This window comes from Kogia breviceps, chromosome 9 (assembly GCF_026419965.1).
Source record: "Kogia breviceps isolate mKogBre1 chromosome 9, mKogBre1 haplotype 1, whole genome shotgun sequence".
Lineage (NCBI taxonomy): Eukaryota > Metazoa > Chordata > Mammalia > Artiodactyla > Physeteridae > Kogia > Kogia breviceps.
Window position 1 is genome coordinate 17,542,199 of NC_081318.1, and position 24,115 is coordinate 17,566,313.

At 47.7% G+C, this 24,115-nt stretch overlaps 1 protein-coding gene across 1 annotated transcript in view; it reads left to right on the top strand.

The window, feature by feature from the left end:
• SLC13A4 (solute carrier family 13 member 4) overlaps nt 1-23,882 on the top strand; it is a 40,359-nt gene extending 16,477 nt beyond the window's left edge. Inside the window, exons 3-16 of the mRNA XM_059073848.2 lie at nt 2,331-2,467; nt 4,365-4,537; nt 4,983-5,037; nt 7,636-7,675; nt 8,457-8,534; nt 10,451-10,635; nt 12,480-12,599; nt 13,891-13,992; nt 14,333-14,434; nt 15,155-15,252; nt 15,460-15,584; nt 17,647-17,808; nt 19,077-19,214; nt 22,675-23,882. Of these exons, the coding sequence (XP_058929831.1) occupies nt 2,331-2,467; nt 4,365-4,537; nt 4,983-5,037; nt 7,636-7,675; nt 8,457-8,534; nt 10,451-10,635; nt 12,480-12,599; nt 13,891-13,992; nt 14,333-14,434; nt 15,155-15,252; nt 15,460-15,584; nt 17,647-17,808; nt 19,077-19,214; nt 22,675-22,812 (1,653 nt within the window). The 3' untranslated portion in view covers nt 22,813-23,882. The remainder of the gene's footprint in view (nt 1-2,330; nt 2,468-4,364; nt 4,538-4,982; nt 5,038-7,635; nt 7,676-8,456; nt 8,535-10,450; nt 10,636-12,479; nt 12,600-13,890; nt 13,993-14,332; nt 14,435-15,154; nt 15,253-15,459; nt 15,585-17,646; nt 17,809-19,076; nt 19,215-22,674) is intronic.
• Nucleotides 23,883-24,115: the final 233 nt, after the last annotated feature.

The following is a 24,115-nucleotide window of genomic DNA, read 5'->3' on the forward strand; positions in this document are numbered from 1 at the left end:
ATGGTCCCAGAGAGGAGAGATGATCCTTCTGCTGCACAGAACTCATCGACCAGCCACAAGGAAATCTCTGTGGGGAAAAAGAGAGGAGGGAGAAATGGAGCAGGTTACCTTTGGGGGGGCTCTTATCTTACCAAAGTGTTCCGTGCAGAGCTTAAAACTCAAATAATACTGGAAAGGTCATAATGAAAAAAACAGCAGACTCCTTCCCCACCCCTCCCTCCACCAAACCCCACCTCCCCTGACCCACAGTCAATAACTAACTTTGTTAACTGCTTCTTCGGGTATTAAGCTCCACGGTCCTATATGATATTCTTATATTAATTCTTGAGTTATCACTTTTAGACAGTATCAGTTGACTTCTGATTATAGCAGGTGAGGATTTTGTACTCTTACATCACCCAATTCTCCTCCCTCTACCTTCCCAGTATAGGCATATAATTCAATAATCAAAGTTTAACAGTATGATTATATAAATTCTGTCTACTTCTGACACCGCAGATTTTACTATATTTGTATTTCCTTCCCTGTTCAGTTTTTATTTTTCTTGCAGTTAAAAATGTTCTTGTTTTCTCACTTTAAGAGGATTTCTAAGTTAGGAGTTAAACTTTTCTGTATCTTTTCCTCCCAATTTATATCATGGTTGCATTGCTGGGAACATCTCTCTTGTATGTGACAAGTATTTATTGAGCATCAACTTTTCCGTATTATCCTATTCGGTGCTAAGAGATACAGAAATAAACATGGTTTTTGGCCTTTTGCAGCCTAGAATTCAGTTAAGAGACAAGAGGGATACACATAAAAAAATAAACAGTACAAGCAGGAAGCAACAGTTCTAACATTGCCCTATGTGCTCTGTGATGTGTAAAGTTAATAATACCCATGAGGAATGTTCTGGAGTCAGAGGCTAGAGTCACAAGGAAGGTTTTCTGGATGCCACCAGGCCTGAACTGGGCTTTGAAGTCTCATCAAAGTGGAGATAAGGAGAGAATGATCCAAGGGGGGGAAATCAACGAAGAGTTGGTCCTGGAGCCCAAACATAGGAAACATGTTTGAGCAGGACTAGGTCTCAATTTCCTCGTCATTAAAAAGCAAGAAGAAGAAGCTGGTAACTGGTGCTATGGTTGTGTGAGAGAAAACCCCTAATCTTAGGAAATAAACACTGAAGTATTTAGGGATAAAGGACCAAAATGTATATGACTTACCCTCAAGTAGCTCAGGAAAAAAAAAAAAAAAAACCTATACAGACAGTGGATGGCTATTTCTTGCACTATTATCATTTTGGAACCCTTTGGAACTTTGGAATTATTTGGAGTTAAAGAGTTATTCAAATATAAAGTTTTTTTAAAGGTTTAAGGCAGGTTATAAAGACACCTTCAAGAACTCTGTCCTAAGGAAATAATCACATTTATATAAGGTTAAGGATTTAAGCTGAAAATTATTCTTTGCTCCATTTGCAGCAAAGAAAGAAAAAAAAGAAATCAACTTAAATATTCAACAAAAGGAAAACGGCTAAGTTAACGATTTAAGCTGAAAATTATTCTTTGCTCCATTTGCAGCAAAGAAAGAAAAAAAGAAATCAACTTAAATATTCAACAAAAGGAAAACGGCTAAGTAAATTCTATGGTACTTCATGCTGCCATAAGCATGAATTTTTCCAATAAATTTAAGTCTCATACGAAAATGATCAGGGTACAATGTCAAATGAAAAAAAGAAGCAGGATATAAACCAGTACATACTGTATAAATCCAATTATGTATCTATATAGACATTACAACATTGAAGAAAATATGCCACAGTACCAACAGTAGTTAGTACTGTGGATAATTAAGGATAATTTTATCTTTAATTTTTCTATATTTTGAAGTTTTCCATAATGAACATGTATTAACCTTCCAATAAAAAAAAAGAACATAATTTTCTAAAAAGCTAAAGAAAATGAGATTAGTTGACAAACCCAGGGTTCTTTTCATAATTTTTAAGAATTAAGATAAAACTGTAAATATGTTTATTCTTTGAAATAATATTCATATCACAATTAGAATGGAGAAGAATATCTACCCTATAGAGTTGCTGGCAGGATTAAATGAAATCTTTGTAAAGTGCCTAGCACAGTGCCTGTCCAAGGTAGTATGTATGTATGTACATATACATAAAATTTTTAAAATTTAAAATTATATATATATGTAATATACATATATACAACAACTGGCTATTTTCATAACCCTCATCTCCCTGCTTTTTGCTTGCTAGCCTGTGGTTGAGCGTGAGTTTAGTCGGGTGGGGACTGGGCCCCGGCTCGGGTCGGGGTGACCTGAGCTGGCCTCTGCAGGTGGCGGCCGAGTACTTCAAGAACACCACGCTGCTGCTGGTGGGTGTCATCTGCGTGGCGGCGGCTGTGGAGAAGTGGAACCTGCACAAGCGCATAGCTCTGCGCATGGTCCTGATGGCCGGAGCCAAGCCGGGCATGTAAGTCACACTTGCTGCATCCCCTCAGCTCCCAGCGGGCCCCCTGGACAGTCAGAGGGACGTCCACGTGAGGCTTTCCACCAATGGGGATGGGAGGACACCAGGGCCTCAAGGCTCTCACCTCCCCCTCCAGTGAGAGGGCCTGTGACCATGGGATGGAGACGTAAGTGGGTGACTTTGGTGTCCTCTATTGGCACAATCTAAATAACCTGAGTGACCTAGACTGCCGGGGCAGCAGGTCACAAGATCTAAGGGGCTCATCTGGTAAAACAAGATGGACCAACGCAAATTGTTTCCCAACCTTTTTCCCTTGTATCAGGGAACAGGCTGGATGAGGAAGTGGTGTCTCCTGCTCTGTCATTTAAGGAGCCATGGAGGTTTCCTTCCAGCCACGCTGAGTTCTTGTTGTCATTGGTTTAGACCAGAGGCCTGTCAAATGTGGCATCTGACCCGCTATCTGCAGGGCACTGCAGGCCCTCAGCTGCTTCCTCTTTTCTCTCTGCTGTCAAGAAGGCCGCTCGGGAATGTGTAGGAAGGTCAGGATTGATGGTTTTGTGGGAACTCACTCCCGCTCTGTCGGATAACCCCGCCCTTCTCTTCCCTGTGGAATATCGTCCTCACCTCCTAGTTGACAACTTTCTTGCAACACTTTTTATGTAAGCTGCCCTGACTCTCCTGGGAGTCCAACAGAGCATAAATAAATAATATGGTGTTACTTTTCATCCCTAGTCATTAGATGAAGACATGTTATACTTAAAAAGATGTTCCTGTCTCCCACTTAACCACAGCCTAACTCAGAGCATAACCACTCAGTAATAACCTGAGGTGTTGTACTCCGCACTCGACCTCCTAGACACACCATGGCATTTCCCCACATCATGTTGAGGCTCTGCGGCTCTTTGAAACCCCCGGGTACTATCGTCAAGAATTTTTATCCCATTGCGTTTCTACTCGTCTCTATTTACCGCACCCTCCAGCAAGTTTCCACCCCATGGGGCCCTCTGTTTGCCAGTGCATGTCCAGGGCAGACAAACTCATGTCTCCATCAGCCTAAACAGAGACACCGTCAGGGCTCTGGCACCTACCCGGTCATGATCCACAGGACAGCTGTGCTGGCCCCAAACTGTGAAAAGTCAATGATCCCACCCGAGGTGATCAACACGGGTAGTCTTTATGCTGGCTTCTCTCACGGAAATAAGAACTATATCTGTACAAACACACAGTGCGTGTTTGCAAAGTCAAGGAGAACTTGAGAGTTATCTTTGTTAGTGTTTTCCTCCAAGTGTCAACTCATAGACACAGCCTTGAAAAAGTGCACACAGTGCAATGGGACACTGCTGGGCCGTTGGGGGCTATGCTTTCAGCGGTTGGTAGTGGGACAAGTAGTGGGCGGAACCGTAAGCTCTGTCCGTTAGTCTCTGTTTGGTCGCTAATAACTGCGGTGACTTGGCTGCAAAGCGAGGAATGGGATGGTACTCGTAGGACTGCTGGCTGCAAGGGCCGAGAAAAGAATTCCTTTATACACAAAAAACGCACATCATCACCAAGCTAATGTCCGCAGAGGAGAGCAATCAGGAAGTCCATGCCCTGTGACCCTACCACCAAAGCTATTCTTTGCTTAAGCAAGGGCTTTTCTTTTTCTTTTCTTTTTTTTTTGCTAAGGCCACAAGCCCACGAAGTGTGATGCACTCATTCAACACATCTTTATTTAATGTTTACTCTGTACCGAGCCCTGGGAGTACAAAGCTGAATGTATGACATAAAACCCCCATTTTCTGGATCAATGCCAGCACCAGCAGCCTTGTGGGAGGCCCCAAGGGAGGCGTGTGAGGTCGGAAGTTTCACCCGGGGAGGTGGGCATGCTGTGACGCTCCCCCTGCGCCTCCCTGCCTTCCAGGCTCCTGCTCTGCTTCATGTGCTGCACCACGCTGCTGTCCATGTGGCTCTCCAACACGTCCACCACCGCCATGGTCATGCCCATCGTGGAGGCCGTGCTGCAGGAGCTGGTCAGGGCCGAGGAGGAGCAGCTCGTGGCCGGCAGCTCCAGCGTCGAAGAGGCCGAGCCCATCAGTACAGTCTGCTGGAGTTCATCTCCCCTTTGCTTCTCCACCCGAGTGACACTGCCCAGCTCTGCGCCCGCCCCTACCAACCCTCCCCTGCGTCCCGCCTCTCGTCTCGCCTCTTCCCCTTCCTGGCCCTTTGCCCGTACCAGCCCCTGTAACCTGAGCCTTCCCTGTGACCTCCATTCGCAGCTCTTCCTTCCTACCCTACTTAGAGCAGCCATCGCTGCACCTTTCCCCCAAACGCTCAAGGATTACGACAAGACCCCAGGCCTGTCTGTGTCTCTGAGTCCCACTATGCCTTCCGAGCGGAGGGAAGGGGAGTCGTCAGGCACCAGGCCCAGCAGGAGCCTTGATGCCTTTGTTTCCTTATCCAGCCCCAGCCCAGAGCCCCTGCCCTTCAGGGTCAGGTCCAGACTCCACATCTCACTTCCTGCTTTCCTTTGCTACTGTAGATCTCGATGTAAACAACAGCCAACCTTCCCTGGAACTCATCTTTGTCAATGAAGAGTGAGTATGACCTCCCTCCTCCCAGACAGAGCCTCTTTCAGCTGCACAGGCCAAGCTCACATCTCGCCACACCCCCGCCTCCCCCCGTCCCGCTCTCCTCTCCATACCAGGGAGCCACTTGCCAAGATCCTGAGGGCAACTCCCTTAACCACTGGGTATTGCAGTGCTGAGAGAAGAGGGGAAAAGCCTACACTGAATCTGAGGGAGTATGTGGACTCTCTATACATCTACCAAGTAGAATTTCAGCTAAATTGATGTCCCTCTTGGGAGAATAATATATTTAACCTATTAATGAAAATTAATAGATTCTTAGAGAATCACAAAGTATTTTTTAGATATTAGATGTGGTCTTACTAGATTTGGTCTTATTAGATATGGCAAAGAAAAACTAGGTGGCAGGTAGGGGATTCGAGGACAGTTGGTAAGACAGCCATGTGCTGATGAAAAAAGAAGCTTTTAGAAAAGGAGAAATATCGTCTCAAACACCCATGTGAGGTAGATCCATTAACAGCTGATTTCTTTTGGAGATCTAATATCAAAGTGTGGTCTTCAGGGAATACTGGACATTTTGAAAGTTGGATTTGTACTAGGGCTCAGTTTTGCAATTTGCTGTTTTCATTGAAAAGTGGAGAACTCACATTGAGTGAGACCAGCACGATGCGAAGGGACAGAGGCAGAAGGGTGCCACCAGCTTATCTTCCTCCCGTCACTGGCTCCAATCATAATATACTGGACTTTCCTCCCCAGCCTTGACCATATCTCAGGCAAATCCTATAGCTCTTCTGCTTCCTTTCAGATATTAGAATGATCTCGTTTTTAGATATTTGGCAATCTAGTCCAGACTCATATCAAAACTTCAATCCCTCATCTGAAGCCTCTCCCTGCCTCCTCTCATGCTCTCACCCAACCCCCCTTCAGCCCAGGTCTGCAGGATAAGGGGTAGAAGTGAGCAGGTGAGACAATTGACTTTTCTCTTACTCTTCCCCCACCCTCCTTCCTCTCCCCTCACCAACTCTCTGCATCTGAATTCTCCAGGGTCAGGGCAGAGGCCGTAGGGGGCAGGAAAGATAAAGGGGCAAAGACGGTCTTGGCTGGAGGTATTCTAGAGTGCGGTCAGTGCCCTGAGATTCAGGCCCCGACTCTTTTACACGTCGGGCACTTACCTTCAGGGTCTTCGGACTGTCCCCTTGAGGCGACCTCTGCATAGCCTGGGCCTCATGGCACGAGGTGCTCTTGGATGACCGCTTGGGCTCCCTCGGTTCTGTGCTCTGGTGGCTTGCTCCCAGCCTCTTTATGCTGGGGATGCCTCTGGCCTCTTGGGCAGGGCCTTTTCACGGTGGCAGTAGCCCAGCTACCTTCCCTGTGCTGCCCCCAGTAAAGACCACTGGACATTGAGGGCGCAGCCTGCTCCCAGTGCGGTGGGCCTTTTCTCCTCACTCTGGCCTCTTGGCCAGCACACACTGGCCTCTTGCCTTTGTTCTTTTCTGGATGAAAATACATGTCCCCAAACTCCAAAGCCAAAGCTCAAGGTGTCCCGGACTTCCTCAGCAGCGCGCGGGGGGGGAGATCCAGGGCTGTCACGGTGTGAGGATGGCGGTCTTCTTTCACGCCAGCACCTCCCATGCTGTCTGAGGGGTTGCATGCCAGCCTCCTCACCCGATTTGGGAAGGAGGGCAGGGAAACATCACAAGACTCCTCCCAGCCTAACGACCCTCTCCGGTGAGTGCCTCCTCTGAGCCCCATCCACGCCTTACCCTTCCCTGATAGAGCCTGGAGGTGGGTGATGACCCCAGGACCCCACTTCCTGCACGTGTGTCCAGCCCCTCTCACTGGCCTTCCCAGCAGCTGAGCTCATAGCACCCACTGTCCTCAGAACTAGCACAGACTGGAAACGTGCATTTAGTGCTCAGTGTAAGTCCGTAATGCTGGTAGTTAAATCCCCACCTTCCTCTCTCCTCAAGGCAAAGACTGGGGACCGGTAGGAGTGGGAGGGACTCGGCACACGCGCTGCCTGCCACCCTCTGAGGTGCAGCTGCTGATGAGAAATTCACCCCTATCTTGCTCTCACATGCTTTTTACCATGTGTGGCGCTGGCCTTCCCTGATCCTGTCGCCTTAGATAAGCATTTCATATTTCTCCTTCTAGAAAGTGAGCCAATGAGAACACGGTCAGGGGCCCAGGCTCTCCAGGCAGAGACAGAGACAGGTTCCTCTCTGGCAGCGCCACTTAGCCCCCCGGTGCCCTCGGGAACTTAGTCACCTCCCTCTGCCTAGTTTCCTACTCTGTAAATGCAGGTGGTGATACCCGCCCCTTAGATCTGTCGTGAGGATTAAAGTCTATATTTGAGTGCTCCGCACCTAATAAGCACTCCATGTTAGCTATTATTAGGAGTCTCGGTTTCCCTCCAAAGGAAACGCCCTGCCCCTGTTCCCACAAACCCTTACCACATCTCTGGAAGGTGAGATTCGTCTTCTAGGTGTAGCCTAGAACACCTGAGTCTAGAAGGGTCACTAATACCAAACACCAATGTGGGGAGAATTCCCATCTCATCAAGTCTGGGCCACTGTTGTTTTTCCCACTTCCTTTGCTTTCTTCCAGCACGTCGAATGCAGACTTCAGTTCTCTGATGCAGAACAAGGTATGGCCCTGGGTTTCTTCTGTGCTTTGAGATACTTGAAAGACCCTCCAGATAACTCAGGGCCAGAGAAGCCTGGCAGCTTGTCCAGGGCCCAGCGGCCTTCTCTGATGCGAGGGCACAGAGGTGCTCCCCTGAGCCTGGATGCGTGAGGCTTTGGGCAGTTCTGAGCCCCAGCCCTGAGTACTGGGCTTAGCTTCACAAAGGACAGGTTAACCTTTCCTCGCGGAAACCCAATAATCAGCCATCCAGATATTCAAGAGCCACGTATTCAGCCTCAGGATCCCTTTCAGGAGGGATTCGTTTACAAAAATCATATTACAAAAAGGGGACACGTTTATAGGGGAAAGCCAAGTTTGCCTGCACACTCTACGCGGCCTCACCCCCTCGCCCAGGGCTGGTTTTACATCTCTTCTTACCTCAGTCCCAATGGATGGGCTTTGATCCGTCCAAACTGTGGACTTGGTTGTGTGCGATTTTTTTTTTTCATGTTCTTTGTGTTAAAGAAAAAAATGAAGCGTTCTTCGTTAGCTAATGAAGTTCTAGAGAGCCAAGCTCTCCTATAAGGACAGAGCCATGTTTTTCCAAGTTTCAAAAGCCTCTTCAAGTGGGGAACCTGCGAGAAGGAGGCAGGCACAGTAGGGGTGGCTCTCTACCACCTGCTGCCCCGGTTCTGGTCTCCGAGTCCCACAGGGAGGAGGCGTGGGTGGCCCCAGGGTGATCAGGTGGCTTCTCCAGGCCCCACAGTCTCCTCGTGATAGTGTGATGGTCTGTGTCCCGACAGAACCTGAATGGCGTGCCCGCGATCACCAACTCCGCCAGAACAGCAAACCACCAGGACAAGAAGCAGCACCCATCTCAGGTAATGGAATTGCCCCCTCCTAATCCTGTTTCCTACATGAATTGCCTTGAGCTTCCCAAGGGGCACTGCTCGTGAAGCTGTGAGGGTGTCAGGCTAGCGGGCTGTCGCCAGGCACACTTCATCCAGCTGTGTGTCTGGCCTGCGTGTGCCATGGAGATAAGACATCCCACTCACTGTTGACTTTGGCAAGTCATTCCACTGTCTGAGCCCCAGTTTCTTCAGCTATAAAAACTGAGACTTGGGGCTTCCCTGGTGGCGCAGTGGTTGGGAGTCCGCCTGCCGATGCAGGGGACACGGGTTCTTGCCCCAGTCCGGGAAGATCCCACATGGGCCCGTGAGCCATGGCCGCTGAGCCTGCGCGTCCGGAGCCTGTGCTCCGCAACGGGAGAGGCCACAACGGTGAGAGGCCAGCGTACCGCAAAAAAAACAAAAACAAAAACAAAAAAACCTGAGACTTGGTCTAGATCGGAGGTGTTCAAACTACTCCTCAAAGGTGCTTCAGGGGCATTGCAAATATTTTATTCGAGTATCCTGAGATTTTAAGGCAACTGCTTTTCTGTTCCCTGATTTTCTTGGTACTTTATCACTGAAACAAAATGCAGAAGTAAAATGGACGTCGAAGGTGGTGTAAAATTGATTTCAAATTTTTGTGTTCATCAAAATCATCTCAATTATGTAGCATCCATATCATCATAAATAAATGCCATTGTTTATTAAATACCAAGCACCGGGCTGAGCATTTGCTGTTTAGTCTTGGCTCAGAGAGGTAGCGACTTTGAACTCCATTTTGACCGAGACGCAGAGAGATGAAATCATGTACCCAAGGCCTCAGAGCTAGTGAGAGGAGAACCTCGATTCAAATCCAAGTCTCCCTGATCCTATGTGTATACTTGCAGTTAAAAAATAGATGTTTGCCCATTAAATGCTACATTTGTTTTCTCTTTTGGCAGTCCATGTAAATTTTCATTAGGAGAAAGGATTGTGGAAAATCACTGGACCAGAGAATCTCTGAGGTCTCCTCCAGCTCTTATAATCAATGAATCTTTCAGGAAAATGTGGCGGGATCCAGCCTTTCCCGGGCCCTCCTAGGCAGATGGGGCAGTGGTTATGGGCTTTGAGAAATGTGGCAGGGTGGCCTCTTCCCCTTGGTTTTCCTATGACCTGGCCTGCTGACAGTTGTACCAGGCTACTCCTAGTCTCACGATTTGGGGCCAGGCCTGGCAGGACAGAGGGGCCCTTGCTTCTTTAGTCCACAGTTGAGACCAGAGGTCAGCAACTGCTGACCCTGAAAGGCCGTCACATGGACCACGCAGGGCCTGAGAGGACCATGGCCAGGCTGAGGCTCATATGCAAGAGGGAGGGGAAAGTGGGAAGGAAAAGCCAATAGGCAAGAAGGGGAAAAGTGAGAAAGAAGGGAGGAGAGAATCACACACTTTGACTCTCCGCCCAGTGAAAGCTGGACTCTTTCTATAATGCAAAGCTTATTTTTTAGTCATCTCCCAACCAGGACTGTATTTTAATTCTACGTAGAATAACCACCTTCTATTTGGTATTTAGACACAAAGTGGAGAGCAGTCAGTTTAACTGGAATTCAAGTAAAAAACATAACGTGCTGTTAATACCCATAACAACAAAAATAATAATAGCTTACCACTTGTTAAATGCCAGGAAGTGTTCCGAGTGCTTTCCGTGTACTCTTCAAAACCATCTGGCAGAGAAAATAGGATTTTCCCCATTTTACAGAAACTGCAGCTGGGATGGGGCTGCCCAAGTTGGTAAAAGGTAGAACTGGGACTGGGCTTTGTTTTTCTGACACCCAAGCTTTCCACTGCACAATGGTGCCCCTGTTTTTCATGCTTTGTGTGCCAGGCGGCCCAAGCTTGGGTTGGAGAGATTCACTGATTTTCCTTTGGTAGGAAAAGCCACCAGTCCGGACCCCCAGCCCCAGGAACCAGGAACTCAAAAGAAAGTACAAGTCCCAGCATGACCAGATGATCTGCAAGTGCCTCTCTCTGAGCATCTCTTACGCCGCCACCATCGGGGGTCTGACCACCATCATTGGCACCTCCACCAGCCTCATTTTCTTGGAACACTTCAATAAGTAAGTAGTTCACTCGGTCAACAAGTATTTACTAACCACCCACTGTGTGTCAGGGACAGAACCAGGTGCTGAGTATACCACAGAAAACTGAACCAGGGCAGTTTCTGTACCAAGAGGGAAGAAAGATGATCAAGTCATTACAGTTAAATGTGACAAGAAGGGTGGGATTCTGCTGGGGGAGCCCTGCTGAGGGACCCCACCCAGTCTAGAGGGAGGAAATGACTCCCCAAAGAGGCGACGATGAAAGTGGAGACCTGTAGGCCAAGCTGGAGTTAACTAGACGAAGGGAGATCTTCCAGACAAAGAAAACAGTGTAGTAGGCTCAGACGCAAGAGAGCAGAGCACGTAAAAGAAAATGACGGAGGGCAAAAGGAGGCCACGGAGGTGGGTGCGCAGATCACAGAGGGCCTCGCAGGGCCCACTAAGGACCTTGGACTTCATCCGAAAGGCCGTGAGGAGCCTTTGAAGAATTTTAGGCAGGGAGTGAGGTTATCATATTTACAGTTTTGAAAACTCATTCTGGATTTTAAAAATGGACCATGGCTTGGAACAGAAAAGGCAGGCAGCAGGAAGATGATCCAGGACACAGCACAGATGCCCAGGAGAGAGCTGATGGTGGCCTGGGCAGCACTGGAAGGAGAAATGGCCAGATCTGAGCAAGATTCAGAGGGAGACTCCACCAGCCTGGGTAGGATTAGGAAGAGCCTGAAAGAGGGAAAGCCCAAGTCTCATTGTCAGGCTTGGGGCTTCAGCAGCTGGGGAAACAGAGTTGCCATTGACGTAAATGAGGGGAAAGATGAGGAAATGTTGATACAGAGGTTGAGATGTCCAGGTGGACGCCTGGGCTGGGGCCACAGCTCTGCCCAATGATGAGCAAGGGGTCCACCAGATAACCTCCTTGGTCCCCTAAGACCAAGGAGGCCCCCTAAGCAGTGGATGTGGATAACAGATTTGGAGATTCCAAGCCATGGTTCTCCTGTGGGCAAAGTTCACATCTAGAACCTTCACGAGGCTCTAGAGACTGAAGTTCTCCAGAATTGACGCCTTGTGTCCCCCAGTCAAAACACATTCCTCGGGGGCTTCCCTGGTGGCACAGTGGTGAAGAATCCGCCTGCTGATGCAGGGGACACGGGTTCGAGCCCTGGTCCGGGAAGATCCCACGTGCCGCAGAGCAACTAAGCCCGTGCGCCACAACTACTGAGCCTGCGCTCTAGAGCCCCTGAGCCACAACTACTGAGCCCGTGTGCTACAGCTACTGAAGCCCATACGCCTAGAGCCCGTGCTCCGCAACAAGAGAAGCCACCGCAATGAGAAGCCTGTGCACCGCAACGAAGAATAGCCCCCGCGCACTGCGACGAAGAAGAGCCCCCGCTGGCCACAACTAGAGAAAGCCCGTGCGCAGCAACGAAGACCCAACGCAGCCAAAAATAAGTGAAATAAATAAATTTTTTTTTAAAACCCCATTCCTTCAGTGACTTTATAAACAAAGTACATCAGATTGCCTCCTCTATTCTGTTGTCTTGAAAACCAGATCAGAATCTTTACATAAATTAAGAGCAAACAGATCCAGAGTGATTCTCCTGAGTGCAAAGTACATACACTTCAGTGGTATCAATTTTGGTTGCTTGGATGCTTTTTTAGCTTATTTCATAATTCTTGGCAGGGCTCACTCAGTACAGTTGCAGCTGCCAAGTGAGTTCTAGATAATGTTTTACCATATTTTTATCATTATCTCTACCGTTAGCTCTGCTCTGTCTTCTTAAGGACCATTTAGCTTACTGCCCTGAAATACCACATGGAAATCCACCCTTTTCTAATCACTGACCTGGTTCTTTCCACTGCAGCCAGTATCCAGCAGCAGAAGTGGTCAACTTCGGCACCTGGTTCCTCTTCAGCTTCCCCATCTCCCTTATCATGCTGGTGGTCAGCTGGTTCTGGATGCACTGGCTCTTCCTGGGCTGCAAGTGAGTCCCAGGGCTCTGCCAGCAAGGCTCTCCTGTCCATCCAGGGCCATGGCGCAAGCCCTGGAGGGTGCCACCCAATGGGGAGCTGCCAAGTAACCACAGAGGGCGCCCGGAGGAGGATGCAGTGGACTAGATGAGGAGTCAGGCATCACAACTTCTAGACACTCTAAACATACAGGGACTCTGCACTTCACTGTGAGCTCTGCAATGAAATGTTCTTAATTTCAACCAACTGGTGAGGGGAAGTGCTGGATTCATAAAGAGTCTGAATCGGAGAGTGTTTAATGTAGTTCCATACAGAGTAATTTGAACTAATTTCTAAAGAAATGATGCCAAGTAGAAGTTCCCTTAGGCTTAATTTTATAGACTTGACTGATTTATACTTAGTAGCTGTAATGAAATATGCTCATATCCCTCAAAATAATATTAGACATTCCTCGTGCAATGTTATTTCTAATATTAATTTGCTTAGCCAGCCTTTTACTCATTACAGATGTTTACTCCAAATTTGATCAGCTCCGAACACATAAAGGGAAGATGTATATGATGTTTTGCTATTAGTCCGGGGACCCAACATTCCCATTGCTCAGGGAATGTTCTCAGAGTTGACTATTTTTTTAATAACTCAGAGACAATTATCAAATCAAAGATAACTGTATACTTCTATGCCTCCAGTGTTGCTAATTGAAAAGTAACACCCACTTTCACCCCAGACAAGCCTTGTCTCTAGACAGATACACATACACACACCTATGTGTGTGTGTGCAACACACAAATATATAAGCATCTGTACACATATGCCGCATCACATTGGTTCTCACTTATGTAAAGGACGAGTGTGTAGAGACTTCCCCGGTGGTCCAGTGGTTAAGACTCTGCACTTCCAATGCAGGGGGTGAGGGTTCCATCCCTGGTTGGGGAACTGGGATCCCACATGCTGCATAGCGTGGCCAAATTTAATCAATTAATTAATTGATTAATTAATTTAAAAACCCAACTGGGCAAAAAAAAATTAAAAAGACAAGTGTGAAGAAACAACCCCACATAAGTACACTTGCACAAGTCCATGAGACATGACTTTACACCTATATACCAGAGATGTACCCGAAAGGCTGGGGAGAAGGCTGATGAGAGGCTGATCAAGAGATCAAGTCTCGTGAGAGGTGGGGCAAGTGGAGAGAAGCGCCATCACAGCCAGCCAGCCAGTAGTTAAGAATTTGCTTAAGACCTGTTCTCCTCTGGGTCTCAGAAGTGTGCTTCCTTTATTCTTTTGCTCATTCTCCCATCTCAGTTTTAAAGAGACCTGCTCTCTGAGTAAGAAGAAGAAGACCAAAAGAGAAGAGTTATCAGAGAAGAGGATCCAAGAGGAATATGAAAAGCTGGGAACCATTACGTAAGAGTCAGCCCTTCACCCTCTCTCCTTCCCCACAAGAAAGTGTGGCGGGTAAAGTGTGCACAGAAGCAGGCTTGTTCTCAGCGGTCCCTTGAGCTGGGGAATTTTCCTCAATTACGAATCCAGGCATTTAGAGGTGCTACCTAATGCCAAAGTCAAGCTGGCCTAGACTCTAAGGGCCACCCTTCCCCTCTGCTGTATTCCAAGTCCAAGTGGTTAAGCATCAGCTGTGTTTCAGGTCTCCACTATTAGAGCTCTGCATACAGGAGCATCCCAAAGCAAAGCTTGAAAGCTAACAGAAACTTCCCAGTTCCTGGAGTGGGTCTGTTTTCTTTTATAGCTACCCGGAAATGGTGACTGGATTTTTCTTCATCCTGATGACGGTGCTGTGGTTTACCCGGGAGCCTGGCTTTGTTCCTGGTTGGGATTCCTTCTTTGAAAAGTAAAGGATATTGTCTCTGAGAACAACCCCCTAACCCAAACCCTTCAGGCAGTACCCGCCGGTGTCCCCTCCTAGATTCTTCGGGATAGTCGTGAACTCAGGAAGCACTTTGTTCCCTTGAAAGTCCCCCTTTTTCAGGGAGGCTGCAGTGTGGAGTCAGGAAGAAAATAGTCTTTGGAGTCTGAGTCCAGGCTTGGGATCAAGAGCTGCCACTTACCATCCACATGACCTTGGTCTTGTTACTTAAGCTCTTGGAACCTCAATTGTTATGAGAGTTAAAGGAGGATATGTCTGTAGAGTAAAACACCACCTGTGAAGACCATGGCCATCGTGGCCGAGGCCTGTCCCACCCCTACATATTCCCGAGGGCCAGGGCCACAGGCCGCAAGCTCTCAGTGCCAGCTTGTGACCCTCCCAGGAAAGAGAACTCATCCTTTTCTAGTCTCCTTTATCTAAATAACTCCTGACCACTCCTTTTAATAGGTCCATAAATTCACACTAAGACATCTACCCTAACCAGGCCCTGCCTCCAGACACTAACCGTTGCCCATTAAATCCACCACCGGACAGCATGGCAGCAACTGGCGAGAAGGAAGGTTGACGTCCCCTCTAGACTAGGTCCTCAAGAGAGGCACTGTGTTCAGATAGGCTGTCCTGAGACACGATGTTACCCCTGGGCTTCCTGACCCTCTCCCCCAGCTCTTCTTGTCTCTTCGCCAGGAAGGGCTATCGCACCGACGCCACAGTCTCTGTCTTCCTTGGCTTCCTCCTCTTCCTGATTCCAGCGAAGAAGCCTTGCTTCGGGAAAAAGAACGATGGTGAGAGGAGTTCAAGAGCAGAAGTTGGGGCTGGCTCTAGTCAAATAATGGTCGAAGTCAGAATTTTGGGAGGAGCCTTACCAAAGCCCTTCCAACTCCTCCCAGAATAGCAGAGTATCCTCTGGTTCATCAATTAGGCCCCTGTCTCCACAAATCACACCCATTAGGGTTCATCTGGCTCTGCCTCGCTGTCTACCTGTGATCCAGGGGAGGACCAGGAGCCCTCACTGGGGACGGAGCCCATCATCACGTGGAAGGACTTCCAGAAGACCATGCCCTGGGAGATTGTCATTCTGGTGGGAGGAGGCTATGCTCTGGCTTCTGGCAGCAAGGTAACCCTTGAATCTGTTCTTATTGGATCCAATATTTTTCCAGCAGCTTTACCTAATGAGTCATTATGGTGCTGGGAAGGAAGACTCAAAGGCGCTGAGAGGTGAATGTTCACCCAAGTCACTGGGAAGGGAAGCAGTTCAGCCAGGAATGGATATCCTCTCCCACCTTCTAAACTGGCACTACTGTGAACAGAGTTACAGATAGCTGTGCCAGTCACGGCACACAGGCATTCGCACCTCACTTATGGGCCCACACTGCTACAAGCAAGAGATGTATTGGACTTTGTAGGCATGTCCTTCTGGAGTACTGACAGTGGTGATAGGTGTAAGGTGTAAGGGCCCAGAGATGCTCCAGATTGACTCACAGCAAATTGTGAGTCCATATGCATATGGACTCCATATGCATGGAGTATGTATGCTAAAGAGAATGTATGCTAAAGCAGATGTAAATGCCCCCCACTTCCTGACTGGGAGGATTTGGGATGAGATCTTGTAAAGGGGGCTAGTGGGAAATAGTTGATTTTCCTAGATTGTTAGCCCTTCCTGAAATAAACAGCCCCAAGAATCAAGCAGGTTAGGGATCTCCCTGTTTTCTTCCTCTACCTCGTCTGTCTACATTCACCCATTCTAAACTTGGCTCACTTTTGACTGCCCATTCATTGTGGGCCTAAATGCTCTCTACATCAGTAACAAAGTCACAGAATCCTCCGCGTGGAAGGAGCCATGGAGGACACTGAGTCCCATCTTCCCACCCAAATAGTGGTCCAAGGTAAAAATGGCTACATGAGAGAATTCTGAAGCCCTTTGGTCATCAGTCATCTACGAGCATGCCATGAAGTGGCCAGGGTGCTTGTGGAGATCAAATGAGGTTTTGATGAACTTGGAAAAGAGAAGAAAGGGTGGCCTGCTGACAGTATAGTAAGGCAGTCTTTAACAGTAAAACACGAGTAGGGCTTACAGCCTGAGGAATCATAAAATGTCTCACCTTGCTTTCTGCCCTACTGCCCATTTCTTTATTGCATTTGCAATCTAGAGGGTAGATAGGAAAAGTCAGAGCTTGTCAACCATAGAAGGGAGAGGAGGGAGGGTGGGGAGAGCTGGAGAATGCATATGGCAACCTGGGGTTTTTTAAGAACATAAACTCAATTGTGCCCTTCATTTTTAGGGGAGGGGGAGAGCCCTCATCACTGGCAGATGAACATCTTCCAACCTAATGAATTATTCCAAGTGGGAATATTTATTGATTTGAGTAGATGTGTACAGGTGTTGCTAATGGAAAATGTTCAAGCGTGGCAATATGCCTTTATATCGTGTTGCCAAAAAGCACGGGCAGATGGTAGATCCTGATGTCAGCCACGATGAGATTTGAACCTAACACAGGTTGAGACTGAGTGACTGTTTCTGGGCCAGTGACGTGGCACCTTCCCCACTACATGGAGGTAGACCTGTAATCCCTCTCTCCTCATTACTCATGTAAAACTTCTAATGTTCAGTCTTGCCCATTCAAGGCCCCCAAAACCAGAGGAAAGGTTACTATCCAGAGATGTTGATAATTTTTCCCATTTCACGGGTGATAAAATAAGAGAAATAGATTTCAGAAGTAGGATTAAGGATTACACTTGGCAATCTGTGTAAAGGGCATTGTTGATTGCCTGCACAGCATGAGACTGTCAGAGGCTGGAGAAAGAGTAACGAGTTTGAAGTTGAGGGGCTGATCACCGCAAAGATCTCCAATCCCTGCCAAGTCATATCAGTGCTAAGGAGGATCTAAGCAAGTAGAGGCTCTCTGTGCCCTGTGACAGTGACTGACCAGGAGGCCCTAATTAGACTGAATGGTGTACAATCATTAAAAAAAAAGAATTTGCTGGGCTACATAGTGATCTAATCATAAAAAATCAGGAATGCCTGTGGATCCAGTCTGCCTGAAAACAGGGAAGCAAATTAGATGGCTCCTGGTGGTCCCTTTCAGCCCCTCACCATCCGTGACCTTCTGGAGGCTAAGAATTCCACTGGGAGTGGCCTTTCCCGCTTTCTTCTCACTGCATCACCTTGTCTCCTGCAGAGCTCCGGCCTTTCCACGTGGATTGGGCACCAGATGTTGTCTCTGAGTAGCCTCCCACCGTGGGCTGTCACCCTGCTGGCGTGCATCCTGGTGTCCATTGTTACAGAGTTTGTGAGCAATCCGGCCACCATCACCATCTTCCTGCCCATCCTGTGCAGCCTGGTGAGTAGAGCAGGGTTCCCAGATATCCAGACCAGCTACCACAGGAACAGACAGGGGCAGGCCCGGGCCCAGGGGCAGTGCCACGGCTGGCCTCTCTCTTCTAGTCATTGCCACAGCCTTCACTGATTGGTGTTCAAGCCATAGTTTGATCAATTAAGTCTATTTCAAATAGTAACTGATAAGTAAAAAGATAATTAATAACAGCAAGAGTTCTAGAAACCCTTTTCCAAAGGACTAGGCTTAGTTTAGGAGCAGCCCTGAATGGAGACAAGAGTGGACAAGATAACCTTAAAACCCTAGGATTCTAATACCCCACAATCATCATCAACCTTTCTCTCCTAAGATGAGACCTAACAGGAGGGCGGGAGAAATAGCTACAGAAAATGGAGGCAAAATGCTCCCAGAAGTACTCCCAGCTGCAGAGACCAAAACCACAGCTCTGTCATCAGCGCCTCCACCCAGCTTCTCTGTCCAGGAGATTCTGAGAATTATGAGCAATGCCAGCCTCATTCCACGGTCTCAGAACAATTTGTTATTAATGGAATAGGGGAGGGAGCAACTGCCAGATCTCAGCCTGGCTAAGCAGTCCCAAAGGTAATGCACCAAACAAAACGCTGCCTCTGTCCCATTCTATGAGGTGGAACCTATAAAATGAAGGCTCCTTCTCATTGCCAACAAAAGAATATCCTCCTGCTCTTTCTAACCCCAAACTCCTCCCAGCCAGTCTTTGCTCATTGCTCAGATGACCCCCTCCAGCTTCTCCCTTCCATCATCCTGCCTGTGTGAGCACAGGAATGCACTGAGTTAAAACTTGGCAACATTGAGGGTAAGACCACGGGTTCAAGTCCCATGTAAGGCAATTATCTTACCTAGGAAAAAAAAAAACCTTAATTCTGCACCCCAAGAGTGAGGGATGCCTACTCCAATCAAAGCAGCTTATTCATGAGATTTGTGTTTGAAGAATTTCTCAGCTAAAGAATAAAATTTTAAAACCACTTCCTTAGACCAGCACCAGGAAATGAAAACATCCCTTCTGGGAAATGACTTGGAGCCCATGTTTCCATGGGCAGTGAGTGAGCAGTGAGGGGCCCGTCCAAGCAGCCAAGCACTACATGCTTTTGAGGGTGTGACTGAAGTGCCCCTGGCACATGGTGTCCAGCCAAGGTCAGCCAACACCAAGCCATCATTTAAAGCACATTCATGAGAGTAAGCACAGGAAACTCAAGTCTAACCTGAAGGCTAACGCTTCTGTGAATTCTCTCTCCTAGTCCGAGACGCTGCACATCAATCCGCTCTACACCCTGATACCGGTCACCATGTGCATCTCCTTCGCAGTGATGCTGCCAGTGGGCAACCCCCCTAACGCCATCGTCTTCAGCTATGGGCACTGCCAGATTAAAGATATGGTGAGTCGTGGGTGTTCTCCTCCTGCCAGGCCCACCTGCCGTGAGGACAGGGATGCCTGGCCCCACGGCCTTCTCAAGTTTATTATTTTGTAAGCGGTGCCCTTGACCTGTCATAGCTCAATCTGCTGTGGCAGAAAGAAAGGTCCTGGTAAAAGGTTTCTGTATGGTCCATGAGCACCAACAACAGCAAAAGTGTGCTCTTCCCAATCCCCATCCGGGAGAAAGTGGGAATGTGGACAGAAAAAGCTGGGACAGACACGGGATGTGACCCAGTGCCAGAAGGTAAGAGCTTGTTCTAGTCTTTGCCTCAGTTTCTTCATTGGACTGTGGGAATATTCACTCAAAGAGTTGCTGGTTTATTCATAGAAGGTTAAGTCTGAGACACTGTATGAACCTAGGGTGATAAGAACAGGACCCTTCTATTCAACTCTCTCCCCCAGGCAAGGAGCCCCTGAAGCAACAACTACAAAATGAAGCACTCACAGATCATTTCTTAGTTTTCAGCGAGACTCACAAAAGACAGCTCTGAGGGTACCTTTTGCCACTGATTTTAGCGTGCAGCACATCCACTCTCCACCCCTTAACCTATGCTTTTTAATACCCAGGGCTGACCGGGTTGGGAAAGGAGGAAAAAACTAATACAGATGACTGGGCCCTGCTGACTGAAACCCGGCCCCTTCACCCTTGCTGAGGGCCTATTTACTTTTCACTCAAATCCAAACTTGACCTCAGCAGCCCTGTAAATATCAAATGGAGAAAAGGAAGAGCTTCAGGCTGGGAGCTTTCAGATCCTTTCTACTTTCAAACTGCTCAGCTGAGTCATCTGAATTACTTCAGGGAAGAGAGGTCACAGCCACCCTCTGCCCCACTCAGATCTTACTACACAACCCTGTCTGCCCCTACTGAGCTCTGCCCCAACTCCCCTATCCCCACAAACCAACACACACACACACCCCCGCCCCCGCCGCTCGATCCCTCGCCATGTGCTTCCCCTACTCACCCCAGCCTTCTACCCTGTTATCAAGTGATCAGAGACAGTCTTGTTTTTTTTTTTTTAACATCTTTATTGGAGTATAATTGCTTTACAATGGTGTGTTGGTTTCTGCTTTATAACAAAGTGTATCAGCTATACATATACATATATCCCCATATCCCTTCCCTCTTGCGTCTCCCTCCCACCCTCCCTATCCCACCCCTCTAGGTGGTCACAGAGCACCAAGCTGATCTCCCTGTGCTATGCGGCTGCTTCCCACTAGCTATTTTACATTTGGTAGTGTATATATGTCAGTGTTACTCTCTTACTTCGTCCCAGCTTACCCTTCCCCCTCCCCATATCCTCAAGCCCATTCTCTACCATCTGCGTCTTTATTCCTGTCCTGCCCCTAGGTTCTTCAGAACCTTTTTTTTTTTAGATTCCATTTATATGTTAGCATGCAGTATCTGTTTTTCTCTTTCAGACTTACTTCACTCTGTATGACAGACTCTAGATCCATCCACCTCACTACAAATAACTCAATTTCGTTTCTTTTTATGGCTGAGTAATATTCCATTGTATATATGTGCCACATCTTCTTTATCCATTCATCTGTTGATGGACACTTAGGTGGCTTCCATGTCCTGGCTATTGTAAATAGAGCTTCAGTGAACATTGTGGTACATGTCTCTTTTTGAATTACGGTTTTCTCAGGTATATGCCCAGTAGTGGGATTGCTGGGTTGTATGATAGTTCTATTTTTAGTTTTTTAAGGAACCTCCATACTGTTCCCCATAGCGGCTGTATCAATTAACATTCCCACCAACAGTGCAAGAGGGTTCCCTTTTCTCCACACCCTCTCCAGCATTTACTGTTTGTAGATTTTTTTGATGATGGCCATTCTGACTGATGTGAGGTGATACCTCATTGTAGTTTTGATTTCCATTTCTCTAACGATTAGTGACGTTGAGCATCCTTTCATGTGTTTGTTGGCAACCTGTATGTCTTCTTTGGAGAAATGTCTATTTAGGTCGTCTGCCCATTTTGGGATTGGGTTGTTTGTTTTTTTGATATTGAGCTGCAAGAGCTGCTTGTATATTTTGGAGATTAATCCTTTGTCAGTTGCTTCGTTTGCAAATATTTTCTCCCATTCTGAGGGTTGTCTTTTTGTCTTGTTTATGGTTTCCTTTGCTGTGCAAAAGCTTTTAAGTTTCAGTAGGTTCCATCTGTTTATGTTTGTTTTTTATTTCCATTTCTCTAGGAGGTGGGTCAAAAAGGATCTTGCTGTAATTTATGTCATAGGGTGTTCTGCCTCTGTTTTCCTCTAAGAAGAAACAGTCATTTTTAAAGGCACTGGATGACGAGCAGTGAGCCGGTCCTGGGTTCTATTCCCAGCCTGGGCACCGACTCAAGACTTCACTTTCCTCACCTGCTAAGTGAGGAGGTTCAAACTAGATGCTCTATGTGGTCCCTTTCAGCTCTAAAACGGCCTTAATTTAGCTCCTTTAGAACCTGCCTCCTCTCATCTGCAAGGAAACATGGGCAGTTCTCCAGGCCAAAAGGCCCAGGAGGCCAGGGTGGTTAATAAGCCCAGGGCTTGGGCCAGAAGGCAGAAAGACACATCTAGTCATTTGCTTAGAACTATTTCCCAGCATTCATTTTTCCCTTGCAACTTTCCCAGCTTAGTCCCAGCTAGTGGACTTGTGGTGACACGCTGTATACTTGTCATCACCTGGCAGGATGCCAGCCATCCTTACTGTACACTTTTCCAAATGGCCCTGGCTCTGCCACCCCTCACGTCCCCCTTCCGCCTGGTAGTGTCAATGCCATGACAGAAATGGAAGGGGTCAGAGTTGTGGAGGTGACATTCCCTCAGGAGAAAGCAGCAAAGGCCCCATGCCAGCCAGGGTGCCTGTGTCGCCTTCCTGGTGGGGAGGCAGCTGACCTGTTGCCCCAGGTGAACCTAAGGTACACTACTTCCATGAGCTGTTCCTTGGGGGAAAAAAGGTAACAGTCATAGAATACAGGCTCTCCTACGAGTCGCATGTGTCAGCACATTAAAGGCTCTGAGAGGTTCCTGCTTTACAAGCTCCGTTTAATCTTGATGAACACATTTTCCTATTATGTAGCTACAGAACCCTTTTTTAGTGTAACTTAACATCCCAATATCTGGTGTTCCAAGTACATAGCTTCTGAGCCTCCATGTAATAGCGAGAGTGCTACAAACATAGAGAAAGTTCTAACGGCTGTCTCCCAGCCCCAAGTCCTCCCTGCTCTCCTGTCCTCAACAGTCCTGTGCCCCCGACAAGGCACCACTAGGGCACCCCAGGCAGTGACTGGAACAAATCAGGGCCAAGCAGGTGGCCTGTGATCACAGCAGGGGTGAGGCTCAGGCAGGGGACACAGGTGGGGAGCATCTGGGGCTCTGTGCTGCTGCCTGCTCACAGTGACTAGAGTCTGCGTGTCCTGCTTCTTTGTCTCCTGCAGGTGAAAGCTGGTCTGGGGGTCAATGTCATTGGCCTGGTGATAGTGATGGTGGCCATCAATACATGGGGAATTAGCCTCTTCCACCTGGACACTTTTCCCGCCTGGGCTAAGGTCAGTAACATCACTGATCAGGCCTAACACAAGTGGGCAAACGGCCCAACCAAAGGAGCTGCCAGCACCCGGCAGAATCTGACCAACAAACCACCAGGAGTGCAAAACCCCCAGCAGAAGATTCCGCCAGCTACCACCTCGAGTGAAGTGCAGGGAGCCTCCAACAACCAAATGCACAGGCTCAGATGTTAGTGTCTTCTGCTCTGCCCTCCTTCCTTAGCACCACAGCTCAAGGAAACCTAAAACCGTTCTCACTTCCTTGTATCTAGTCTCTCCAATCAGCTCTTTCTGAAGACAGCAAGAGACAAAAGCCTGTCTTTGTTGCCCCTCAGAGGCTAAGCTTCACAAACTGACTAGTCTCTCTGGGTTTGATGTTATTCTTAATTTCTCAATCCCTTTTAGGAGTAGAAGGAGAAATCCAAATCATCCTACCTGTGCACAGAGAGTGACACCAGTGACTTCTCCTCTTTGGGGGGAAAATCTCACCTAGAACTTGAGACCTAATGTTGGCTCCTTTCTCTCAAGTGTTTCTATGGTAACTTCTCTCCACAAAAAGGCAGTTCTTAGTAAGTCCTCTTTGTGGCAATCAGTACTCTTTTATCACTACTCTGATTACTTTTTAAGCGTCCCTCTTCTATGGCTTCTCTATACCTTGGCACCAAATTCCTGTAAAGAAATAGTGTCCCCTTCAGGAAGAGGCTGGTGCTGTTCTCTCTGTCAAAGGAAAAGGAAGTAGAGAAAGAAGACACACTGAGATTAGTGTCTCTCTCTTCACTCATCGCTAACCATCAATAACACCGTGCTGGTTAAGTGTTGGGAGGGAGAAAAAAACGTTCATATTTGTCTTATTAAGGAGGCCGAAATTGTGATTAAGACCATAGCACTATTAATGATATCTGACAGACTTTCTTCTGGAGGTAACGAGTAGTTCGTCCCTGAGACCAGCACAGAAAGGTCCAAACACGTCAGTCACTTTCTACAAGTTAATGAGCCTCTTGAGGGGAGGGAAGATGTCTTACGTCTCCTAAAGTCCCCAACAACTTATACAATATAGTAAACTGTACCTGCTCAATAAATGTTTCCTTTGAGAAAAATCACTTTGGAAATCCAGGCCTCATCCTTCCTCCTGTACTACACCCTTTCCCCCAAGACAGAGGTCCTTGCTATAGGACTGGATGAAGCTCCCAGGCCCTCCAGTCTTCAGGCATTACACATTTCTGATTTCTACCATCAGTTACTTGCTAAATACACCTTATGGGAAAAGGAGGACCCCATAGTTGCTGCACTTCTTGAACTGATTTTAAGTCACTATTGATAGCACGTGCAGTTT